At 34.8% G+C, this 21,812-nt stretch overlaps 1 protein-coding gene and 1 long non-coding RNA gene across 5 annotated transcripts in view; one reads left to right on the forward strand and one right to left on the reverse strand.

Annotated features, from left to right (window-relative positions):
- Positions 1 to 1,938: 1,938 nt before the first annotated feature.
- Positions 1,939 to 21,812, reverse strand: part of arhgap42b (Rho GTPase activating protein 42b) — a 224,023-nt gene continuing 204,149 nt past the window's right edge. For all 4 annotated transcript variants that reach the window (XM_087293379.1, XM_087293378.1, XM_087293377.1 and 1 more), the window contains 6 exons: positions 20,680 to 20,830; positions 16,343 to 16,687; positions 13,302 to 13,455; positions 9,704 to 9,766; positions 7,696 to 7,775; positions 1,939 to 4,699 (listed from right to left, as the gene is read on the reverse strand). In XM_087293379.1, the coding sequence (XP_087149505.1) occupies positions 4,611 to 4,699; positions 7,696 to 7,775; positions 9,704 to 9,766; positions 13,302 to 13,455; positions 16,343 to 16,687; positions 20,680 to 20,830 (882 nt within the window). In that variant the 3' untranslated portion in view covers positions 1,939 to 4,610. The remainder of the gene's footprint in view (positions 4,700 to 7,695; positions 7,776 to 9,703; positions 9,767 to 13,301; positions 13,456 to 16,342; positions 16,688 to 20,679; positions 20,831 to 21,812) is intronic.
- On the forward strand, positions 2,663 to 6,875 carry LOC147832915 (uncharacterized). Its single transcript, XR_015515249.1, has 2 exons — positions 2,663 to 5,130; positions 5,869 to 6,875. It is a non-coding gene; the product is annotated as an uncharacterized LOC147832915 (long non-coding RNA).

Genomic DNA, 21,812 nt, shown 5'->3' on the forward strand with positions numbered 1-21,812 from the left:
ATTTGTTCCAGCAGCCTGCCATTGTTATACTTTAATTTATTTTTTACATTTATTGAAAGGCAAGGTCTTACATTTGGAAAACATTTCTCCGAGCTCCACTGATTTCCTCCCTGTGACCTTGACGGTTTAGCTGAGGGGAGTATCAGTTCTGCACCAGCAGTCAAGGGCACGGATCATTCTCATGCATTTAAATGGGAAAAGAACACTGGGATCTTGGCAATCACCTCCTTTCTAAATATGTCTGACGCCGTTTATCCACAGATCTCTGCAGAAGTGACTGATCGGTCTGTCTGAGTTTCACTTCTAAAGGAATTTAGCTCCTGCGTCTTTTCTCAGATAGAAGACAAGAGGATGATCTCACCGTGTTAACAAATTTATTAACAGAACAGAAATTAAAGAGAAAAATGCAGGATTTACAGAAAAAAAATAGTCTGTATATACACATTTCTATCATCGTTTATCTTCATAATACACATTTGAAATGCTTTATCTCATCATGGGGGCAATAACAAACAGACGGAATGTACCATAACGGAGTTGTTGCTGACAACTGCCGCCATTTTAAGTAAAAAAAAAAAAAAAAAAAAAAGTCAGAACATCATGCGCATTTACACTAAAAGCTGAACTTTTAACATTTACATTTTTTTCCTGATCTGAATGCTCATTTTCATTCTATAAGACAGACTTTTCAGTAGTAATAAGCAATTTGTGTTTGTATCTATCTGAAAAATATGAGATGTCTCACAGTCAAAACATCTAGTTCTGTTCTTTTTACTTAATTGAATTAGCGGCGATCCAATCATGTTTATAGTTCTGTACAGACCTGGAGCATTTTAATCTTCTTAAGATTTATACTAAAAAAATAAGCTTGAATGGGTGATTTCAGTACACAGTGGAGACCAAAGGTCTGAGACCACAATTGTGAAAAATATTTGTTTTGAAAATATAGTTTTTTACAGAATATTGCTGGCTGCAGTACACATTATTTTTATTATTATATATTATTACATTATTATATATAATATATATATATAATATATATATATATATATATATATATATATATATATATATATATATATATATATATATATATATATATATATATATATATATATATTCAATGCCAATCAAATTCAAGAACCAGACAGAACTGTGGTATGTATATCGTTAAAGTCAGAATTATTAGCACCCCTTTGAATTTTTTTCTTTTTTAAATATTTACCACACGATGTTTAACAGAGCAATTACATTTTTTACAGTATGTCTGATAATATATTTTCTTCTTGAAATAGTCTTATTTGTTTTATTTCGGCTAGAATAAAAGCAGATTAAAATTTTTCAAAAGCCATTTTAAAACAGACAAAATTATTAGCCCTTTTAAGCTCTATTTTTTTTTCGATAGTCTACAGAACAAACCATCATAATAAAAAAACTTGCCTAATTACCCTAACCTGCCTAGTTAACCTAATTAACCTAGTTAAGCCTTTAAATGTCCCTTTAACCTGTATAGAAGTGTCTTGAAAAATATCTAGTAAAATATTATTTACTGTCTTCATGGCAAAGATAAAATAAATCAGTTATTAGAGATGAGTTATTATTATGTTTAAAAAATGTGTTGAAGAAATCTTCTCCCCGTTACACAGAAATTGGGGAAAAAATAAACAAGTGGTCAAATAATTCAGGGGGGCTAATAATTATATAAATATTCATATTATATATAAATATGAATGTCAAAAGAAATGCATCCAGTCTGGTTAGCGACATTTTAAAAATATCTTTAGCGTTTAACAGAACAAAGAAATTCTTTCAGACTTAGATCAACGAAAGGATATGTACAGAATTTTCATCAATAGTAATGCAGCATTTGAAATCATATTGTTGGATTCTTCTGTTTAAAATCTTCAAATGATAAAAATGGTCTCAGACCTTTAAACATTCGGGACAGTAAAGGTATGTTTATTTATGATGAGATACACATCACACACACACAAGTTTGTTTTGGTGGTTTATGAGGACTCTCTATAGGTGCAATATCTTTTATACTGTTAAAAACGCTTATGATATGGTTTTACCCTGCTCATACACTGTTAAAAGTCACAGAATTTTACTTTCCCAGAAAGTTCCACAATGCTACTGTCATTTTTCACAGTAAATTACATTAGTATCACTTCACAGAGTTTAAATGTGCAATTCAGAAAGATTTTTTTGTATTTAGAATTTTTTCGTGAAATTGAGGCAGGCATCATAATTACAGGAAATTACTGTAAAAATCTTCTGCACGTGAGTTTTAGGAATTCAAACTTGGGGATGAAAGTAACACACAGGTGGGTCAAAAGTAACAACAATATTTGCTAGATTTTCCAGCTTAATTTTGTTTATTTTTAATATATCTGACTTAATGTTAACAGCAAACATATTTGTCCTTTATTCTTCCCAAACACAATTAAATGGCATTTTCATTTTAAATTTCACTTTGATTAAATATTCTGAAATCAGTCCAACATTGCAAAATGTTAAACTTTTCTAACATTTTTGAATATTGTTTATTATTATTGGCAATAAGCATTCATTTTTACAAAACATCTAAATCCAAACACTGCAAACTGTAATGTGGAAGCAAAAAAATTTTACTTTTGTCCCCACTGGAAATAACCCATTTCAAGAGTTCACACTTAGCTGATGATTGATTATAAAGCTTGTTTGCCATGCATAAGATCCTTGAGCCCAGGGCTTCCTCCCATTTCCAAGGCGAGAGGGTAGTTTGAGCTCAGGTAGATCTAGAGAACTACCCTGCTGTATTAACTAATGAACAGATAGTGATTGCTCTTAAGAGATCACTACTTACTAGGAGCATGTCTATGGTGCCAATTTGGATTAGTCAATTAACTTAAGTTGCATTTTTTTGGACTGCGGGAGGAAACCGGGGGAAACCCACATGAGGATGGGGAAAACGTGTAAACTCCACACAGAAACGTCGGCTGGCTTGGTAAGGACTAAAACCAGTGACTTTCTTGCTGTGAGGCAACAGTGCTAACCACTGGGCCACTGTGCCACCCATCTTGGAAAGGAGGAGGAGTCGGAGTGAAATGGGGGATTCTTCGAAATAAAGATGGCTGTTATATGGAACTTATGGTATTTATAGTAGCTTAGGAATCGTCTGATTGGTGAATCGTAAATTGAATAGTGCGGGGTGGCTGCAAGCAATCATAAGCTTGTGATCCTCTCGAAATTAGTTTATAAATAGACTTCACTTAAACCTGATTTGCTTTTTAACTGAAAAACTCAGACATTTCAAACTTACAGATGTGTTATTACACTAATAAACTGTAGATTGATCATTAATGTGGCACATAAAAAGAGAAACACAACTTGTAATAAGGAAAACCGCTATAATAATTTACTTGCTGCATTTAAAAACTAAAAAACTGCAGGACAAAGTTCACACATGATTTTTGGCAGTTCCATCAACGGTTGCATGCTGAATATGCTGTTATAGCCTGGAAGACAAATGTTGTCAGGGCTTTGAGAAAATCGATTTGTTACGTTCATCCCACTTTACTTTCATCCCTGCTCTGCCCTACCCTTAAAAACAACCCTTACAGAAAACCTGTGGCAAATTTTAAGAGTGAAAAAACCCTGGCTGCGTCCGAAACCGCATACTACTCAGTGGGTACTGCATTTAAATTTAAACGTACTACTTGGCCGTTAGAAAAGTACGTTCTATACACTATGAATGTGAAAAGTAAGAATGTGTCCGTTGCGTCGATTTACTCCCATTCATGAATTCTCTCATGGAACATTCTCTCGGGGATGCGCACTCCAGAATCTCGCCGGAAGCAGTAAGTCATCCGGGTATTTCTCGCATACTGATTTTCGAATTCTAGGAATTCGGACATACTACTCGGCTCGCATACTGATTTTAGCGTACTATATAGTATGGAAGCATGCGGTTTCGGGCGCAGCCCCCGTTAAGTATGACTTCTAAAAGATTCAAACTACGAGGACGCAAGTCATGTCCTTATAAGCCTCATCAATATTGTACTTGCAAGGTCATACCCATGTCAATATACAAATTGTGCCCTTATAAACCACCAAATCCAGTACACACACATACACATAAGCTGAACTGTGTTAAATATGACAGTGATTTACAGATAAAATCATTTTTTAACCTCTCCCCCTTCACTTAAAGACATTAAGTGAAAGCAAACGTCTGTCTCTAGACCTATTAGCTGATCTTTCGTGACAGGATTAGTTTTCTACAACACAACAGAACTCTTAAGATCTCTGTATCTACCGTTTACTAAATGCTTTCAGTTCAAGTTCAACTTTTCAATCTCATCATTTCTGCCTGAGTAAAAGCCCATTAGTCAAGAATTACTGCTAATATCCAGACATGAATCACCACTGTGCTTTATGAGTGAGGTTTGTGTACTGTACACAATCTCTTAATTATCTCTTGAAACAATCTGTTAATTTTAACAATCATAATGGCCTATCTATACACTGCACCTACTTGATAACTGATTTATGCTTAAAGCTCTTGGTTTAAAATTGACGTCGCCATGGATACCATGAAATTCTTGGCCACTCCTGGTTGGACGCTGTCAGAGAAACACCACGTAATTTTCAGGGATGAGGCCTGTTTTGCCCTCAAATGTTGCTTGGAGCCAGCCGGGTTCCACTGAAGGATACACTGCACACAAGAAAATCACAAGCTTTAAGGCAAGGAGAACACTTCTGTAATGTCAAAGAACAAAACAACCCAAAAAAACAAACAGATTAAAGGCATGGTTCACTGCAGAATTTTATCTATGAAATTATTTTCTCAGCCTTTCCTCGTTCACTCACTCACGTTCTTCAAATTTGCTTTAGTCGTGTCAGGGCATTTATTGCCATTCATTTTCCTTCCCTTATTTATCAGGGGTCGCCACAGTGGAATGAACTGCCAACTATTTCAGCATATGTTTTACGCAGGAGATGTCCTTCTATCTGCAATCCAGTACTTGCAAACACCCATACGGAGGAGACCCACGCCAACACAAGGAGAAAATGCAAACTCCACACAAAAATGCCAACTGGCCCAGCCAGGACTTGAATCAGTGACCTTCTTGCTGTAAGGCAACAGTGCTAACTAAGGGTGTCACGATCCTCCAAATCCTCCATTTGATTACATTTTCGATTCTAAAGGCACGATTCGATTTTCGATTATGAATAATTAATTAATTAATGACCAATTAATTATTTGTAGCCTACCGTTTAAACTACCTGACCTGCATGGTCTTTGTTTTACCCACAAACAAATCATACAGTAAATGAATAAAGGGAAGATACACACATAATTACCACCTGTCAATCACTTTTTCTGCGGGACTCGTGAATAGGCAGTGATCTGTGTCGTTATAATGGCGTCGGTAAAAAAGACGCACAACCAACAGAAACCAGCCAACAGTATCTGAGGTGTTCGCTAAAATGACTAAGTACAAATGAGTAAAAGATTGAAGCAGTCTACTGATCCTCTGACTGCCTGGACCCGTTGTCTCGAGCCCATGGCTGTGTCTGTGTGCGTCTGTGTCTGTGTCAGAGGTAGAGAGGAAGGAGGGCTGCCAATTGTCAACATAACTCACTGGAAATCCAAAATGCTTACACACCGGCAACTTCATTGAAAGTGGAGAGGATTAAAGCTCTGTCGACGGGTCTCCTGTATCTGCAGTTCAACAAGCACTTCAACAAGCCTGTTTTTTCCCAGCTGACGTGACATGGGGGCGTGGCAGCATCGACGATTCTATTTTTTGATTCGATAATCGAAATTGAGCATAAATTTCGATCGATTTCGATTAAAAATCGAAATCGTGACACCCCTAGTGCTAACCACTGTTAAACAATTGAGACATATAAAAGGACTGAGACATATAAAATGTTTACTTATGCACATCACCTCAAAAACAGAGAAGAATGTCCCTGAAGCGAACAGCATAAGGTAAGAGATGACAGCTGTGCTATCTAGGGCTGCTTATTGATCATAAATGTATTGTTTTTACTTCTGCGCCATGGAAACACGGCGATTCATTCGACAACTGTTTGATATGTCAATATAATTCAGTAAAAAGAATGCTAGACCCGTAGGAGCACCGGCAAGACCTTTCATTTGATCTATAACTGGTACATGTGTCATATATGAACCATATGAAAAATATGAAAATAAATCAATGTTCAATACCCAGCTCGGGTATGCAAAATACTGTGTATTTAAGTTTAAATAACTTTTGTACAGTAGAATAAAAACCAAAGTGATGCATATGAGCATAAAATATAGATTCTACACTTTCAAACGACACCATTTAAGGGGGTCTGGTGTAATGCTAGCCGTTTAAATCTAACAGCGAAATCAATGTTGTCACATTTAACTGTTAATTGCTTAATATTGCTTATATATTGCTTAATAATACTGACCTATAAATGTTTAAAAAACAATAAAAACTGCTTTTATTCTAGCCAAAATAAAACAAGACTCTCTTCATAAGAAAAAAATATTATAGGAAATACTGTGAAAAATTCCTTGCACTTTTCAACGTCATTTGGTAAATATTTGGAAAAAAAAATATATAATAATTTTCAGGGTTAATAATTTTGACATCAGCTGTATTTAAAGTTCTTAAGAAGGTTCTTTATATTGTTTACTTTGCTAAACTTTGCTAAGATTTCGAGATGACGACTAGAACTGTTCACTTATCAAATAAAACGAGAAAAAATATGGCAAGTTAGACTCCCGGCTTGTTGACCTTTCCCGATTCCATATCCTCCCCTCTCTCATACTTTGCTTCCTGTCTAATTACTGCCATGTCATAATAAATACCTAATAGAAAAAAAAATCCAACCTTTAAACATATCTGGAGGCCAAAATAAAGTCTAGTCACTTTTAAACCCACACTTTCACAATTCTTAGGTTGAGCTGACCATTGATAAAGTGCATAGTTTGGCCATTATATTCGCAAAACAATAGTAACCTCAGGAAAGGGAGGCGCCGCATTTGCAGGTTTTTGATAAATTACAGATCAAGCAGGGTCACTTTGCACTAATAAATAACCCTCATAAAGCTTTCAAAATATCCCATCCAGTAACGTGTCTTTTTTTCAACAGTCTGAACCGTCCAAGCATCTGTTTAGACTGAAAAGCATTAGGCAAATGGAATCGAAAAGTAACGAGTTTGCAGAGGAGTTGAAATGTCAACACTGCAGAGAGGTTGATGGGTAAAAGGAGGTTTATTTTGCGCTAAGTGCTCGCTGAGCTTTAGTGAGGGGAAGACACTGCCTTGAACAGGTTACAGTGACCTGTTTCAATGCCCTGGTGCCCGGCCAAATGTGTTCCTTGTGGAAAATATATCCAGCTATAAAATCCAAGTCCTGACATGTGCGAGAAACAACAACAGATGGCTGTTCCACAGAGCTGACACAAAAATGCATTATTTTTTTATTAAATTGATGCTGTGGTATGCAGCAAATGTTTTGGAGTTTAGATAGATAGATAGACAGACAGACGGACGGACGGACGGACGGACGGACGGACGGACGGACGGACGGACGGACGGACGGACGGACGGACAGACAGACAGACAGACAGACAGACAGACAGACAGACAGACAGACAGATAGATAGATAGATAGATAGATATAGATAGATAGATAGACTCACCATTTGAAAAGTGCGCCCCTTGTGGGAAACTCAGTTCATTGCTGTGTTCCGCTTCACAGGAATAAATGGCTTTGGCGTCTCTGTAAATAAAAATGGCAGTCCTAAAATTCATGGATAAGCTCATACACTTTTAAAAGTCAGAATTGGACACTGATTTTTTTATTGTCCAGAAATTGTGTGTGTTTTTAAATTGTATGATATCCATTGTATACATTTTTAGTAAGTGTAATTACTTATATAATACACTTTCAGAATGTTTTGTAAAATTTTCTATTTCTTCAAATGACAAAATCCATAATAATATACTGATCTATTATGGCTTTGTTTACATCTATCCTTTAAATTAATACATTTTATTAGCAAATTTTATTTTTATTTATTTACATCTGTTGTCCCTGGACAAGAAGTTGTAACAAATTTAACAATATAAAAAATAAAAAGAAATAGTACAACTTACAGAACAATACATACAATCAAGTCAGTGATTACATATTTGATTTTCCTTAAGCCAAACTTTGAGCACGATTTTAAATATATTAAAAGTGGTACTATCTCTAATATGCACTGGCATTTCATTCAATCTTTCTTCTGCTCCAACTAAAAAAAACTAATTGTCCAAAACCAGTTTTCTTGAGTCTAACCGAACAATCACCTCTAACCAATGACCTAGTCTGTCTTATATTACCCTTGCAGAAAACCACTCATTGTTTGAGAGGAGGTTGTGCAAGATCATTTAATATTTTATACATTAAACACACATTAGCATAAAAAAAAGTCACAGACAAAAAGTCTACAAACAAACAAACAAACAAATATATATATATATATATATATATATATATATATATATATATATATATATATATATATATATATATATATATATATATGGATTTTTATATAAAAACATATATTTGAATTGTTTATAAACACTCACTGGCAACTTTATTAGGTACACCTGTCCAACTGTTCATTAACGCAAATTTTTAATGAGACAATCACATGGCAGCAACGCAATACATTTAAGCATGTACACCTGGTCAAGACGATCTGCTGCAATTTAAACCGAGCATCATAATGAGGAAGAAAACTCTAGGGGTTACAGAGAATTGCCAAACTGGTTCGAGCTAATAGAAAGACAACAGTAACTCATATAACCACTCATTACAACCGAGGCAAGCAGAAGAGCATCTCTGAAAGAGCAACATGTCGAACCTTGAGGCAAATGGGCTACAGCAGCAGAAGGAAACTGACTTTACAATTCGCACAGGCTCAAGATTGGAAAAAAATTGCCTGGTCTTATGAGTCTCGATTTCTGCTGCCACATTCGTATGGTAGGGTCAGAATTTGGCATCAGCAACATGAAAGCATGGATCCATCCTGCCTTGAATCAACAGTTCAGGCTGGTGGTGTAATGGTGTGGGGGATATTTTCTTGGGCACTTTGGGCTCATTAATACAATTGAGCATCTTGTCGACACCACAGCCGACCTGAGTATTGTTGTTGACCATGCCCATCCCTTTTTGACTACAGTGTACCCATCTTTTATTGGCTGCTTCCAGCAGGATAACACACCGTGTCAAAAAGCTCGATCTCAGACTGATTTCTTAAAAATGGCAATGAGTTCACTGTACTCAAATGGCCTCCACAGTCACCAGACCTCAATCCAATAGAGCATCTTTGGGATGTGGTGGAACGGGAGATTCGCATCATGGATGTGCAGCCGACAAACTGCCTGATGCTATCATGTCAATATGGACCAAAATCTCTGAGGAATATTTCCGGTACCTTGTTGAATCTATGCCACAAAGGATTAAGGCAGCTCTGAAGGCAAAAGGGTGCCCAACCTCTTAATAGTAATGTGTACCTAATAAAGTGGCCGGTGAGTGTATAATTATATTGTGTTTTTGACTATTACCCAAAAACAGATCAGTCCAACATAAGACGTACAGTATATAGTGTCACATATCTAAATAAACCAATGAAGTGTTAATGCATTCATCTTTACCTTCCTAACGGAGGATGTTTAACAGCTGATGGGTTCTCAAACAGCAAAGCTCTGGCAGCCACTCTGGAAAACACAAGCCATGCCAGACGTCAGGATGATTAAAAGCAGAATGATTTGACGTCACAAGAATGAGGCTTGCTAAACAAATCATTTTCAACTAAAGCAGGAGGCGACAGAATGGACGTGTTTGCTACATATCATGGTTTGAATGACGTCCATTTTACGCACACTTCTCCAAGTCGTTAATTGATTAATGTACAATTTATAATTGCTTAAGTAACTTGCATGTTCAAATTTTTGTTCAACATGTTGCTAACACTTAATGAAGAGGAGGGTTGCTTTTAAATTATGCTCTTAAAGGGATAGTTCACTCAAAAATGAAAATGTACTCACGATTTACTCACCCTCAAGTGGTTCCAAACCTTTATAAGTTTCTTTATTCTGTTGAACACCGATATATTTTGAATGCTGAAAGTCATTGACTTCCATAGTACCTGAATACAATGTATGTCAATGGTTACAGGTTTTCACTTTCTTTAACAATCTTCACTTTCTTTTGTGTTCAACGGAAGAAAGAAACTCATGAAGGTTTGTGAAAAGCAAAGGGTGATTAAATGATGACAGAATGTTCCTATTTTGTGTGAACTGTGCCTTTAAGTCAGATGTGATGTTTCCTTTCTTCAAGCGATATAAGCTGCCCTGGAGAGAGGATTTAAAAATTCAGCGCTGGGTCACATCAACCTTTCGGTGTAATTATAACTCATGGCAACACAGAACAACTGCTATCAATCTGCATTCAGCAGCTACTACGCTGTCAGATAGTGCATAATATTAATTCATCATGTACCTTTAATCATTTCTTTTACATTCCTCATCATGCTGTGCTTTTTAAAACCCAACAGACACTAAAATAAGCTAACAATGGCATAATGAGGGTGACAGATGGATAGATAGAACCATCTAATTATAGGTCACTGAACAGACAGTTTTCCTAAAAATTAAAAATTGTCACCTTACACAAATTGTTCACACCATGACTTACTTTCATCTGTATCCCTGCTGTAAAATCCAGCTAAAACCAGCTAAGACCAACCTGACTAACTAAGACCAGCTAAAAAGTGGCCAAACCCCCTCTAAAACCAGCCTGCCAAACCAGCTTGGGTGACCAGCTAAAACCAGCCTGGCCAGCGGGGGCTGGTTTTGGCTGTTTGTTTTTTTTTTTCAGTAGGATAACAAAAGGGAAAAGTTTTTTTCATTAGCAACTTTGTCATTATAAATGCTAACACAATGCTATAGAGACAATGCTAACATGCTACACACTGCTAATTTGAAATGCAAATGATGGAAGCCAGCTATCAGCTATTTTGGTTGTGTTACAGTAACTATTAATTTCTTTCATCTGTATAACATGAAACACAAACATTTTATTCAACATGAGGGAAACTTTTTTTTTTTTTTTTGGATCTGCTACTTAGATAATTAGAAATGCTACCACATGCTATGCTGAAATGCTAACACGATACACACTGCTGATACAGCCAGCTATCTGAATATAACATTCCATTATTTATGAACAAATAATAAATCAACTGCAGATTTGCACATTTTTGTTTTATTAAATATTTATTAATTTGATAAAATTGCAGATAAATTTCTGTTGACGTAGGGATAAAGGGTAAAGCCACCTATCTGCACATTAGTCAACATTTTAGTTGTATTAACTATTTATTTCTTTCATCTGTATAACACGAAGCACAAAAGTTTGATTCAAAATGAGGAGAGGTTTTGGATGTTAGAAAAGCTAGCACAATGCTATGCTGACAATGCTAGCACGCTAATGATAATTACAAATGTGAATGATAAAGGGAGCTATCTGATTATAGCATTTCATCATTTATTATAATACATTTTAACAGAGTTTTATCTTATTTTGTTAACTGTTGTTAACAAAGGCTAATAAATGCAATTACAAATCATTTTTTATAGTTATATATTGAATTTAATCATAACATATGAATTTACTCAAAAGTGTTAAAAACATGAAAAAATTCATAGTGATATATTTCATAATAGGTTTATTTATTTAATAAAAATATTAAAATGAAAATGTATAGATATATGAAAGCTTGTTTTCTCAGTAGAACAAAAAGCAAAAAAAAAAAAAATCCTCAAAAATTACACTTTTTAAAAATTAACAGAAATTGGCAGATAAAAAGTTTAATTGTGAGTGTGAGATGTCTCACAGTTGATACATTTCCCAGAAGGAAATACAGTTGAAGTCAGAGTTATTAGCCTCCCTGAATTATTAGGCCCCCCGTTTATTTTTCCCCCCATTTTCTGTTTAACAGAAAGAACATTTTCTCAACACATTTCTAAACATAATAGTTTTAATAACTCATTTCTAATAACTAATTTATTTGCCATGAAGACAGTAAACAATATTTGACTCGATATGTTTTAATATTTCTATATAGCTTAAAGTGACATTTAAAGGCTTAACGAGGTTAATTGGTGAACTAGGCAGGTTAGGGTATTTAGGCAAGTTATTGTATAATGATGGTTTGTTCTGTAGACTATCGAAAAAATATATAGCTTATATATAAGAGGCTACTTTCTACAGAAGAAAAAATCTTATCAGACATACTGTGAAAATTTCCTTGCTCTGTTAAACATCATTTGGGAAATATTTAAAAAAAGAAAAAAAATACAAAGGGGGGCTAATAACTCTGACTTCAACTGTAAACTTGCAATTACAAGGATTCCTTTCTCAGTATTGCAAAATATAAACCTTTTTTAATGTAATACTGTTTGTTTATCTATTTGTTGAGATTTTGGCTTTTTTTTTTTTTTTTTACCAGAATTGCATTTTTGTTTGTTTTGAGGCCTTGGATCATTTACTAAATGTAATGTGCCCTTGCTGAAATTGTTTTTTTTTTTGGAAGACATGTTTGCTAATTGGTTAAAATCTTATCAATCTTTCATATACGCTTATCATACCCTTCCACAATTGTTCCCAACATTAATAATAAATGGATAACAACAAATCAGAATTACAGCAACAATCTATGCAAGAAGGTCGCTGGTTCAAGCCCCGGTTGGATCAGTTGGTGTTTCTGTGTGGAGTTTACATGTTCTCCCCGCGCTGGCGTGGGTCTCCTCCGGGTGCTCCGGTTTCCCCCACAGTACAAAGACATGCGCTAGGTGAATTGAAAAAAACTAAATTGACATTAGCGTATAAATGTGAGAGTGTATGGGTGTTTCCCAGTACTGGGTTGCAGCTGGAAGGGCATCCACAGTGTAAAACATATGCTGGATAAGTTATCGCTTCATTCCGCTGTGGAGACCCCTGATGAATAAAGAGACTAAGCCAATGGGAATTAAATGAACTAAATTATTGGTACCTGTCATTAAATCACTAACAATGCATTCACTCATAGAGTACACAAGAACCATAAAAACAATAACCTTTTTCAAATTCTGCTATAAAACTGGATAACTTCCGAAAACTGAAAACGAATGCCTGAAGAACAGACAGAGCTAGGTTTTCATCAAATGTGAGGTTTGCCAGTTTATTGTTTGTATAGTGATGAAGACTCACACAGATCCTGGTCTCTGATAGCCATTAGTAGAGCTGTTGTTGTCCAGCTTTCTCCGCAGAAGTGCTTTAGGTGGCAGATCGAGGCAGGTGGTGGATTTGGAGCCGTCGACACACGCCAGACTATGCACAGAGCCTGCAAAACTCTTACACACTCCTGAAAGAAAACACAACAGATACACACATGATCAGTAAAGGTTGATTCGATGTTTAGGTCTATTTTAACAACAGTAGAAAAGAAGAAATCTGCATATAGTTTTGTAAAGATAAGGCTGGCAGTACCATCAGAAGAATAGGTTTTTTTTTGATCTACTAGGATTTTGTTTATATCCATACATTATATATTTGCTATTTTTAAATACATTTTCACATGGTAAATCAATAACAATTGAAACCGTAGCATTGTTTCAAGTGCAGTCTATGAGATTTGTTGTAGAAAAGAATAAATTTGTGTACCGTTTAGTAAAGATAATACAATATGTCCTTGCTGAAAAAAATCCCAATTCTACCCCTTAGGAGTAGGGGTGTCCCAGTTCTCTTAGGGCGTACTCACACTATGCTATCCGAACCATGCCCAGGCCCGTTTCCTGGATCGGTTGAGAAGTGTGAGTGCGCTAAATCAAGCGCAGTTCACTTGGGCTTTAGCGCGGTACGCTTGTAGTGTGAGTGCAAAACGCACCAAAGCCCGAAACTGAAAGCAAGACATGACTTTTAAGGGACTGTTTAATATGGATTTATTAATCCTTCTACAGTTCAATAAACGCAAACTGTCAAAGTTTAATTAAAGACGCAAACCCCTCACTGCACCACAGCTGCGCACCTTCAGCAAACCTCCTAATTTATGCAGCACCAGGACTTTATGACTGTTTATGAGCGTCAAAAGTGGTGAATCTGTTCAGCAGAATATTTGACTGTGTGTCACTGCATCCCAAACGACTAAAACAGTATAACTGGAGAAATCTCCACTCTGCTGAGCGAGCTTCTTTACTGAAAAGTGCAGCATCAATGACGTGCCCAGGCCTGAATGTAATGTGAGTGCGGGCCATCGAGCGAGACGGGAGGGGGGACAAGTGTGCTTTGGCCCGGTTCAAGGCAACTGTACATAGTGTGAGTACGGCCTTAAGCTTGAAGTCATAGGACTAAGGGGAAGGGCTAGATAGCCCTCGAAAGATAGATTTTTTCAGGACCAAATTGAAACCAAGGGGTAAGAAAATTTCCCAGAATACACCTCCTACAACGACTGCGTGGCTGCACACTGAAGTATGGAGATCCACAAATAAGTGTTTTTTTGTCATTAATATTAATTTTTTCAACAAACAAGCACGTTTTAATAAATTCATAACACCGTTCGTGTTTTACCATCATGCTTGAAAAAAAAAAAAGACAAATTTCGTTATCTATAATTGAAAATAATAACTCTTGTATAGCAGTCCCACAACATACTTTCACATCTATCACTCGATGACACTCGAATACCCTGAAAAGTTTGGTTACCGGGAATGAGCTTTTTACAGTGTCTGGTATAATGTTAATGTTGTTTTCGTGTGTTTACATAAATTAATATGGCCCCAGTGTAAATACACAATACAGTTATGATCTTATTGTCACATTATACTGTGTGATTAGGCATGGGACGATAATTATTTCCAAGGTGTACTGCAGTTTGGAAAAGTGAAGGTTTTAAAACCATCAAAATCTTCTGTAATACAGTTCACATAGTATGTGTGTATGTTTATGTTTTTTAAATTAAATATTTAAAAAAAAAATTAGGACAACAGTATCTCCAGCAGAAAAGATATCCAAAGAAGCCGTTTTAAATAGTAAAAAACAAATGAAGACAGCAGATGTCAATAATTCATTTAGCCTGACATCATTACTGTTCCAAAATATTTTAAATGTTACTCAAAATGCAAGACTGTGTTCAAAAGGGGTAAAAAAGTTTTTGTTTTTTACCCAGACATTTAAAAAAGATATAATTTAGAGCAGAAATCACAATACCGCGAAACCATGATATTTAATCCACGATTATCAATCTTATATCGGCCCCTGTCTAGTAATAATAACAAAATATGTGCCTTCAGGGATTTCCTAAAGATAAATACCAAATAATATTGCAACTGGAATAATTACAGATGACGTATGCAGTGGTGTCCTATTCCTTAGGAGTAAATTTTGAAGCCCTTCCCATTCACACTCTGTTTCAAGGGCCAAGTTTACAAAAATAGAATTGGGATTGGGCCTAAGTCACACAAACGTTTTAAACACTAATAGGAATAAATTGCTAGCAGCCTATCAAAATCAGCATTCCAGAAATCGTTTTTTAAAAGCAGCCAATCAGAATCAGCATATAAGAATGAGACGTGACAAAGACTGGAGAAATCACAAAAATAAATAAAAGGAAAGGATTAAAAAGTAATATTTCTATTTTACAGTACTTTGCTCAAATACAGTTGAAGCCAAATTTATACGCCCTCCTGTGATTTATTTTTTTAAATATTCCCCAAATTATGTTTAATAGGGCAAGGAATTTTTCACAGTATTTCCTATGATATTTTTTCTTCAGAAGAAAGTCTTATTTGTTTTATTTCGGCAAGAATAAAAGCAGTTTTTAATTTTTTAAAAGCATATTAAGGTCAATATTATTACCCCCCTTAAGCAATATTTACTTTTAGACTGGCTACAGAACAAACCATTGTATACAATAACTTGCCTAATTGGGACAACTTGCATATAGTTATCCTAATTACCCCTTTACATTGCACTTTAAGCTGAATACTAGTGTATTGACAAATATCTAGTCCAACATTATGTACTATCATCATGGCAAAGATAAAAGAAATCAGTTATTAGAGTTATTAAAACTATTATGATTAGAAATGTGTTAAAGTAATCTTTGTTAAACAGTATGTTTTGTATTTAATATAAATTAAAGAATGAAAATCTTAACAGGAGGGCTATAAACCCTGACTACAACTGTTTATGAGCCACAAAAGACATCAAAAATCATACTGACACCATGCTGTAGTACATATTTAGTCTCCTACCTTCAGTTAAGTGTAGTGATCTCAGAGACTGAGCAATGGAGCGGTTCAGCTGTGCATGAGGAGCTTTAGTAGGAGCTGTTGTAGACCTGATGTTCCCCCTGAAGGACTCATCTGCAGGACAGTCCTGCTCTCTGGAGCTGGAGTCTGGGCTGCTGGTGCCGGCGGGGCCCTGCGGCTCACTGGAGGAGCGGGAAAAAGGGCTCCGCGGCCCGGGGAAGGGGGGCTTGTCCTTGTGCTGCGGAGACGAACAGGTTTTGGAGGAGCTGTTCTGCTCAGAGGAGTGGGAGGAGAGCGAGTCCATGCTGCCGATAGGAGTGCTGCCTGAACTACTGCTGAACGTGTCACCTGTCGGACAGAGCATAGATAATACAGCATAGATTGTAAGCTATAAATTGATCACTTTACGTGATCAGCAACAATGACAAAAATACACTGTAAAGATATCTGTAAATTAGCAGTTTTTGTTATTTAGGATTTCTTTTCCCCCATTTATTTGTGCTTTTGAATTTCATTATGGGACCTTGATCTTTCTTTCGACTACTTTTAACCTTTAAAAGCGTTTTTTTTTTTTCCTTATCAGTGCAAAGGACAATAAGAATACTGTTTATTTTGGTCACATATCATTGTAATGTTTTCTTTGAACAAAAGAACAGAATAATTTTCACATAATTGTGAAGAAAATATTCTAGACTAAGGCCCATTCAGTGTCTTTTTTAGGCCTTATTCCAGCTACTTTTTCTCCAACACTTAATAACCACGCATAGTATGTATATTTTCTAAAAAGCGCACACATACATATTTCTCTCATTTTAGTATAGCAGTTTGTGCTTAGTAAAAACACACACACACACACACACACACACACATATATATATATATATATATATATATATATATATATATATATACATATATATATATATATATATATATATATATATATATATATATATATATATATATATAAGAGAGAGAGAGAGAGAGAGAGAGAGAGAGAGAGAGAGAGAGAGTTGAAGTCTAGTTTTAATAACTTGTCTCTAAAAACTCATATTTTTGTGTGATGACAGTAAATAATATTTGACTAGATATTTTTACTAGACACTTCTATACAGCTTAAAGTGACACTTAAAGGCTTAACTATGTTAATTAGGTTAACTAGGCAGGTTAGGGTATTTAAGCAAGTTATTGTATAACAATGGTTTGTTTTGTCGACTATCGAAAAAATATATAGCTTAAAGGGGCTAATAATTTTGTCCTTAAAATGGTGTTTAAAAAATTAATGACTGCTTTTATTCTAACAAAAACTGCTATAAAAACAGCTATATTTATTAAAATAAAAGTTTGATCACCCAAAGATTTTAGTAAATAGAAGGATAATGCATTTAAATGAGGTATTGTAAAAATAAATGACAAAATATACCATTTAAAATAAAATGTATATTTTTAAGGATCTTCAAAAATGTTCTTCTTTATTAAAATTTTATTTAATATTTTTCCATAAAATATTAAATTGGGTGTACTCATTTTTGCACCATAATGCATTTAGATTTAAATGATGTGTTGGAAAAATACAAATCACAAAATTTTCATTAATTAATTAAATAATTCATTCATTCATTCATTCATTTTGTTTTCAGCTTAGTCCCTTTATTAATCTGGGGTCACCACAGTGGAATGAACCGCCAACTTATCCAGCTTATGTTTTATGCAGCGGATCCCCTTCCAGCTGCAACCCATCTCTGGGAAACATCCATACACACTTATTCACACTCATACACTACGGACAATTTAGCTTACCCAATTCACCTGTATCGCATGTCTTTGGACTGTGGGGGAAACCGGAGCACCCGGAGGAAACCTACGCGAATGCGGGGAGAACATGCAAACTCCACACAGAAATCCCAACTGACCCAGCCGAGGCTTGAACCAGCGACCTTTCTTGCTGTGAGGCAACAGCACTACCTACTGCGCCACCTACATCACAAAATTTTAACTAAATTTTATATATATTCAGGGCTCTTTTGATTTTTTTCTCTTCATTCAAATTTTACTTCATATTTCCACTTAAAATACTAATTTGGGTGTACACAATTTTGTACCCAGATCTTAAGTTATTTTGTAAAATAAGTTCTATTTTTTTGCTTTAGTACTGATTAATGAACACAAATATGTTTTTGTAAACTTAGGTCCTATATAAAATATGAATTTAAAAGAGAGATCTGTGAGAGGTGTACTGTATTCATTGTTTATAGATCCATATTTTCATTTATTTTTAGGTCTCTTAATAAGATACAATAAGAAAATGAAGGAAAACAAACAAACAAACAAACAAATAACCAAACAAACATTAACAAAATCACACTTTCAAGCAAAAGATTGTGACTGAACTGTTTTGTTTTCAGAATTAACACTGAATTTAATTTCAGGCATTTTTCAGCACTTCCCAAAGTTCTTCTTTGGATCTAGACGGTCATATCTTTCTCTAATTATTAATTAACTAACAGGACCAAACTTTGTTGACCCCCCTGATCGTCAATGTATAATTCGCACCCTGAAATGGGCGATAATAATAGTAAAAAAGTGTCACTAAATGTACTTGGACGGCTTTTAATATACCTGGTCGGCCCGCCCAAGTAAAGCCTTTGTGCTGGAAGCACTGGATAGTATCTATAGAATATATATTAGTACTCATGCCTATAGTAGTTTACTAGTAAATGTACTATTGTTTCTAGTAACAAACTTGACAAAATCGCTTTCACTGAGGTTTTGTGGCTACTACATCATTTATACATACAAGTCGTTATTAATTAGGTTCTAGTACACATATTCAGTTTATTTTAGGTCTATTTTAATAACATACAAAGAGAAAATGGAGGCAAACAAACAAACAAACAAGCAAACAAAATCACACTTTCAAGCAAAAGATTGTGACTGAACTGTTTTGTTTTCAGAATTAAAACTGAATTTAATATCAGGCATTTTTCAGCACTTCCCAAATTCTTCTTTAGAAATAGACTGTCATATCTTTCTCTCAGATTTCTCACATACTGTAACACCTCTAAAATATTCAGATCTGGATACGAATTTCAAATCCAACCTATATATTCTGGTTGTATTCCACTGAAGAGAATGAAAGACAATTATGTATGGCCATAAAACATCATAAAACAACAAATGTGACGGTTTAAATGCATGTTTTTGCAAAATACTATATAGTACACAAGGTAATAACGTCTGTTTTGTCAAAGTGTGATTATTATACCAATTTTTTTGTTTTACTTTTTTACCCATATTGTTAAAACAAACATACAAACACAAAACAGTACAGTCATATATAACTATTATATTAGGTTCATCATATTTATTAGTCTGAAAAGGTCCCATGGTGTATCATTGTATTTAGATAATTCAAAGCATGTTATGTTTATTATAGTTAATGTGTTATCAATATTTATCATAGGTATTATAGTAAACATATCTTTCCCACATGTTCTAGCATTGTCCTGCTAAATCACAGCTACTATCACACCACAGAAAATGATCCAGTTAATAAGAAAGGCTTGAGCCATTTGTAGTAGACTAATGCAGTAATTAATTCACTGCAATAATGGCTCTTCCTGTACTTCTCTAGTGCAGGAAGTTATTGATCTCCAGGTTCAGGTCTCATGGCTAATTTAGTGTTTTGTATGCTCACAGCTCCCTCTGTTGGTGAAAATAACCACAACACAGCTTTTTGGGGGGAAGAACCGTACATTGGCCACAAGAGCTTAATAAAAAACACACACACACACACACACACACACACACACGCACGCACGCACGCACGCACGCACGCACACATAAAAAAAAATCTGTTGCACAAGCTTAAGAGCTTGCACAAGAGCTTAATAAAACACACACACACACACACACACACACACACACACACACACACACACACACACACACACACACACACACACACACACACACACACACACACACACATAAAAAAAAAATCTGTTGCACAAGCGTCTTACTAGCAAAAGCGTTAAGTGTGACATTATACACCTCCAGAAATAAATAAAATTTATATCACAAAATACCATTTGAATGAAACACTCCCTTCAAACTGAAAGTATCCTGTAGATTCCATTTTGTAAGGCACTTGTTGTTGAATTTGAACAAACGTCTGATGTAAACTCATGAAATGTGCAGTGCGGTGGGGCTGGGATTGAGAAACTTTAAGTCAATTCTACTGGTGTCAAAATATTAAAGGAAACGTTAAATGTTAGAGAGCGAAGTGGCTGTTCTATCATCAGTGAATGTGTGAGGATGACTGGTGGTCAGACACTCACTGTCAGCGTCCGCCAGGCACAGTGAGGGGGTGTAGAGGCTCCTGGGTTTGCGTGGGCCCGATGTCAGACCGATGGCTCTGCTCCTGCGGGACTCCGGACGGGACAGAGGCTGCAGTAGGGGAACATTAGGGTCTGGTGCTTGATGAAATATCTGTCAAAACACAGACATAAAGGAACAATATAAGATTATAACTGATGACAAAGGAATTCAAAAGGTAGTTGGAAATATAATGTACAGCACTGTATGTGTAATATACAGTAATGTTATTAGCCCTCCTGTAAAAATTGTATATATATTTTTTAATATTTTGTAAGTGATGTTTAGCAGAGGTTCACAGTATTTGCTACAATATTTTTTTTCTTCTGGATAAAGTCTTATTCTTTTTAATATGGTTGAAATCAAAGCAGTTTTTACATTTATTTAAACAAGGTCAATATTATTAGTCCTGTTAGGAAAGGATGATATTAAAAGACTTTTTTTTTATTTGGCTACTAAACAAACTATTTTTGTCTAATGACTTTTCCTAATTCACTTGCCTAGTTAACCTAATTAGCCAGGTTAAACCTTTAAATTGCACTTTAAGCTGAATACTAGCATTTTGCAAAAATAACTAGAAAAAAGTCATGGCAAAGACAAAATAAAGCAATTATTTAAAGTATTATGATGAAAAAAATCTGGTCTTCGTTAAACAGGACTTGGAAATATTTCAAAAAGATTTCAAATTTTAACTAATAATTTTGACTTCAACTGTACAATTAAAGGAACAATATTTACAAAATTTGTATGCATTTAATATAGCGTGTTTAAATTAAAATAATTATAATAATATATATAATAATATATAATAATTAAATTAAAAGTCATATAAAAACCCTTAGAATTAGTCAATTAAAAAAAACTTTTATTTACAAGAATGCATTAGAGTCATAAAAAATGTTTCCAAAATATCATATTTAAATATGCAAATGAGGAATTTAATTATATAAAATCATAATTTATGCAGTCAAAAGCATAATTAATGTCAGGGTTAATTTTTTTTTTCTTTTTACATTTAAACTTTTTTATTTCAACGTTATATTTTATAATTAACTTTAATTGATTAATTAATTTGATAATTAAAAATACTGAACTG

The sequence above is a fragment of the Danio rerio genome, chromosome 18, assembly GCF_052040795.2.
Source record: "Danio rerio strain M-AB ecotype USA chromosome 18, GRCz13ab, whole genome shotgun sequence".
Taxonomy (NCBI): Eukaryota; Metazoa; Chordata; class Actinopteri; order Cypriniformes; family Danionidae; genus Danio; species Danio rerio.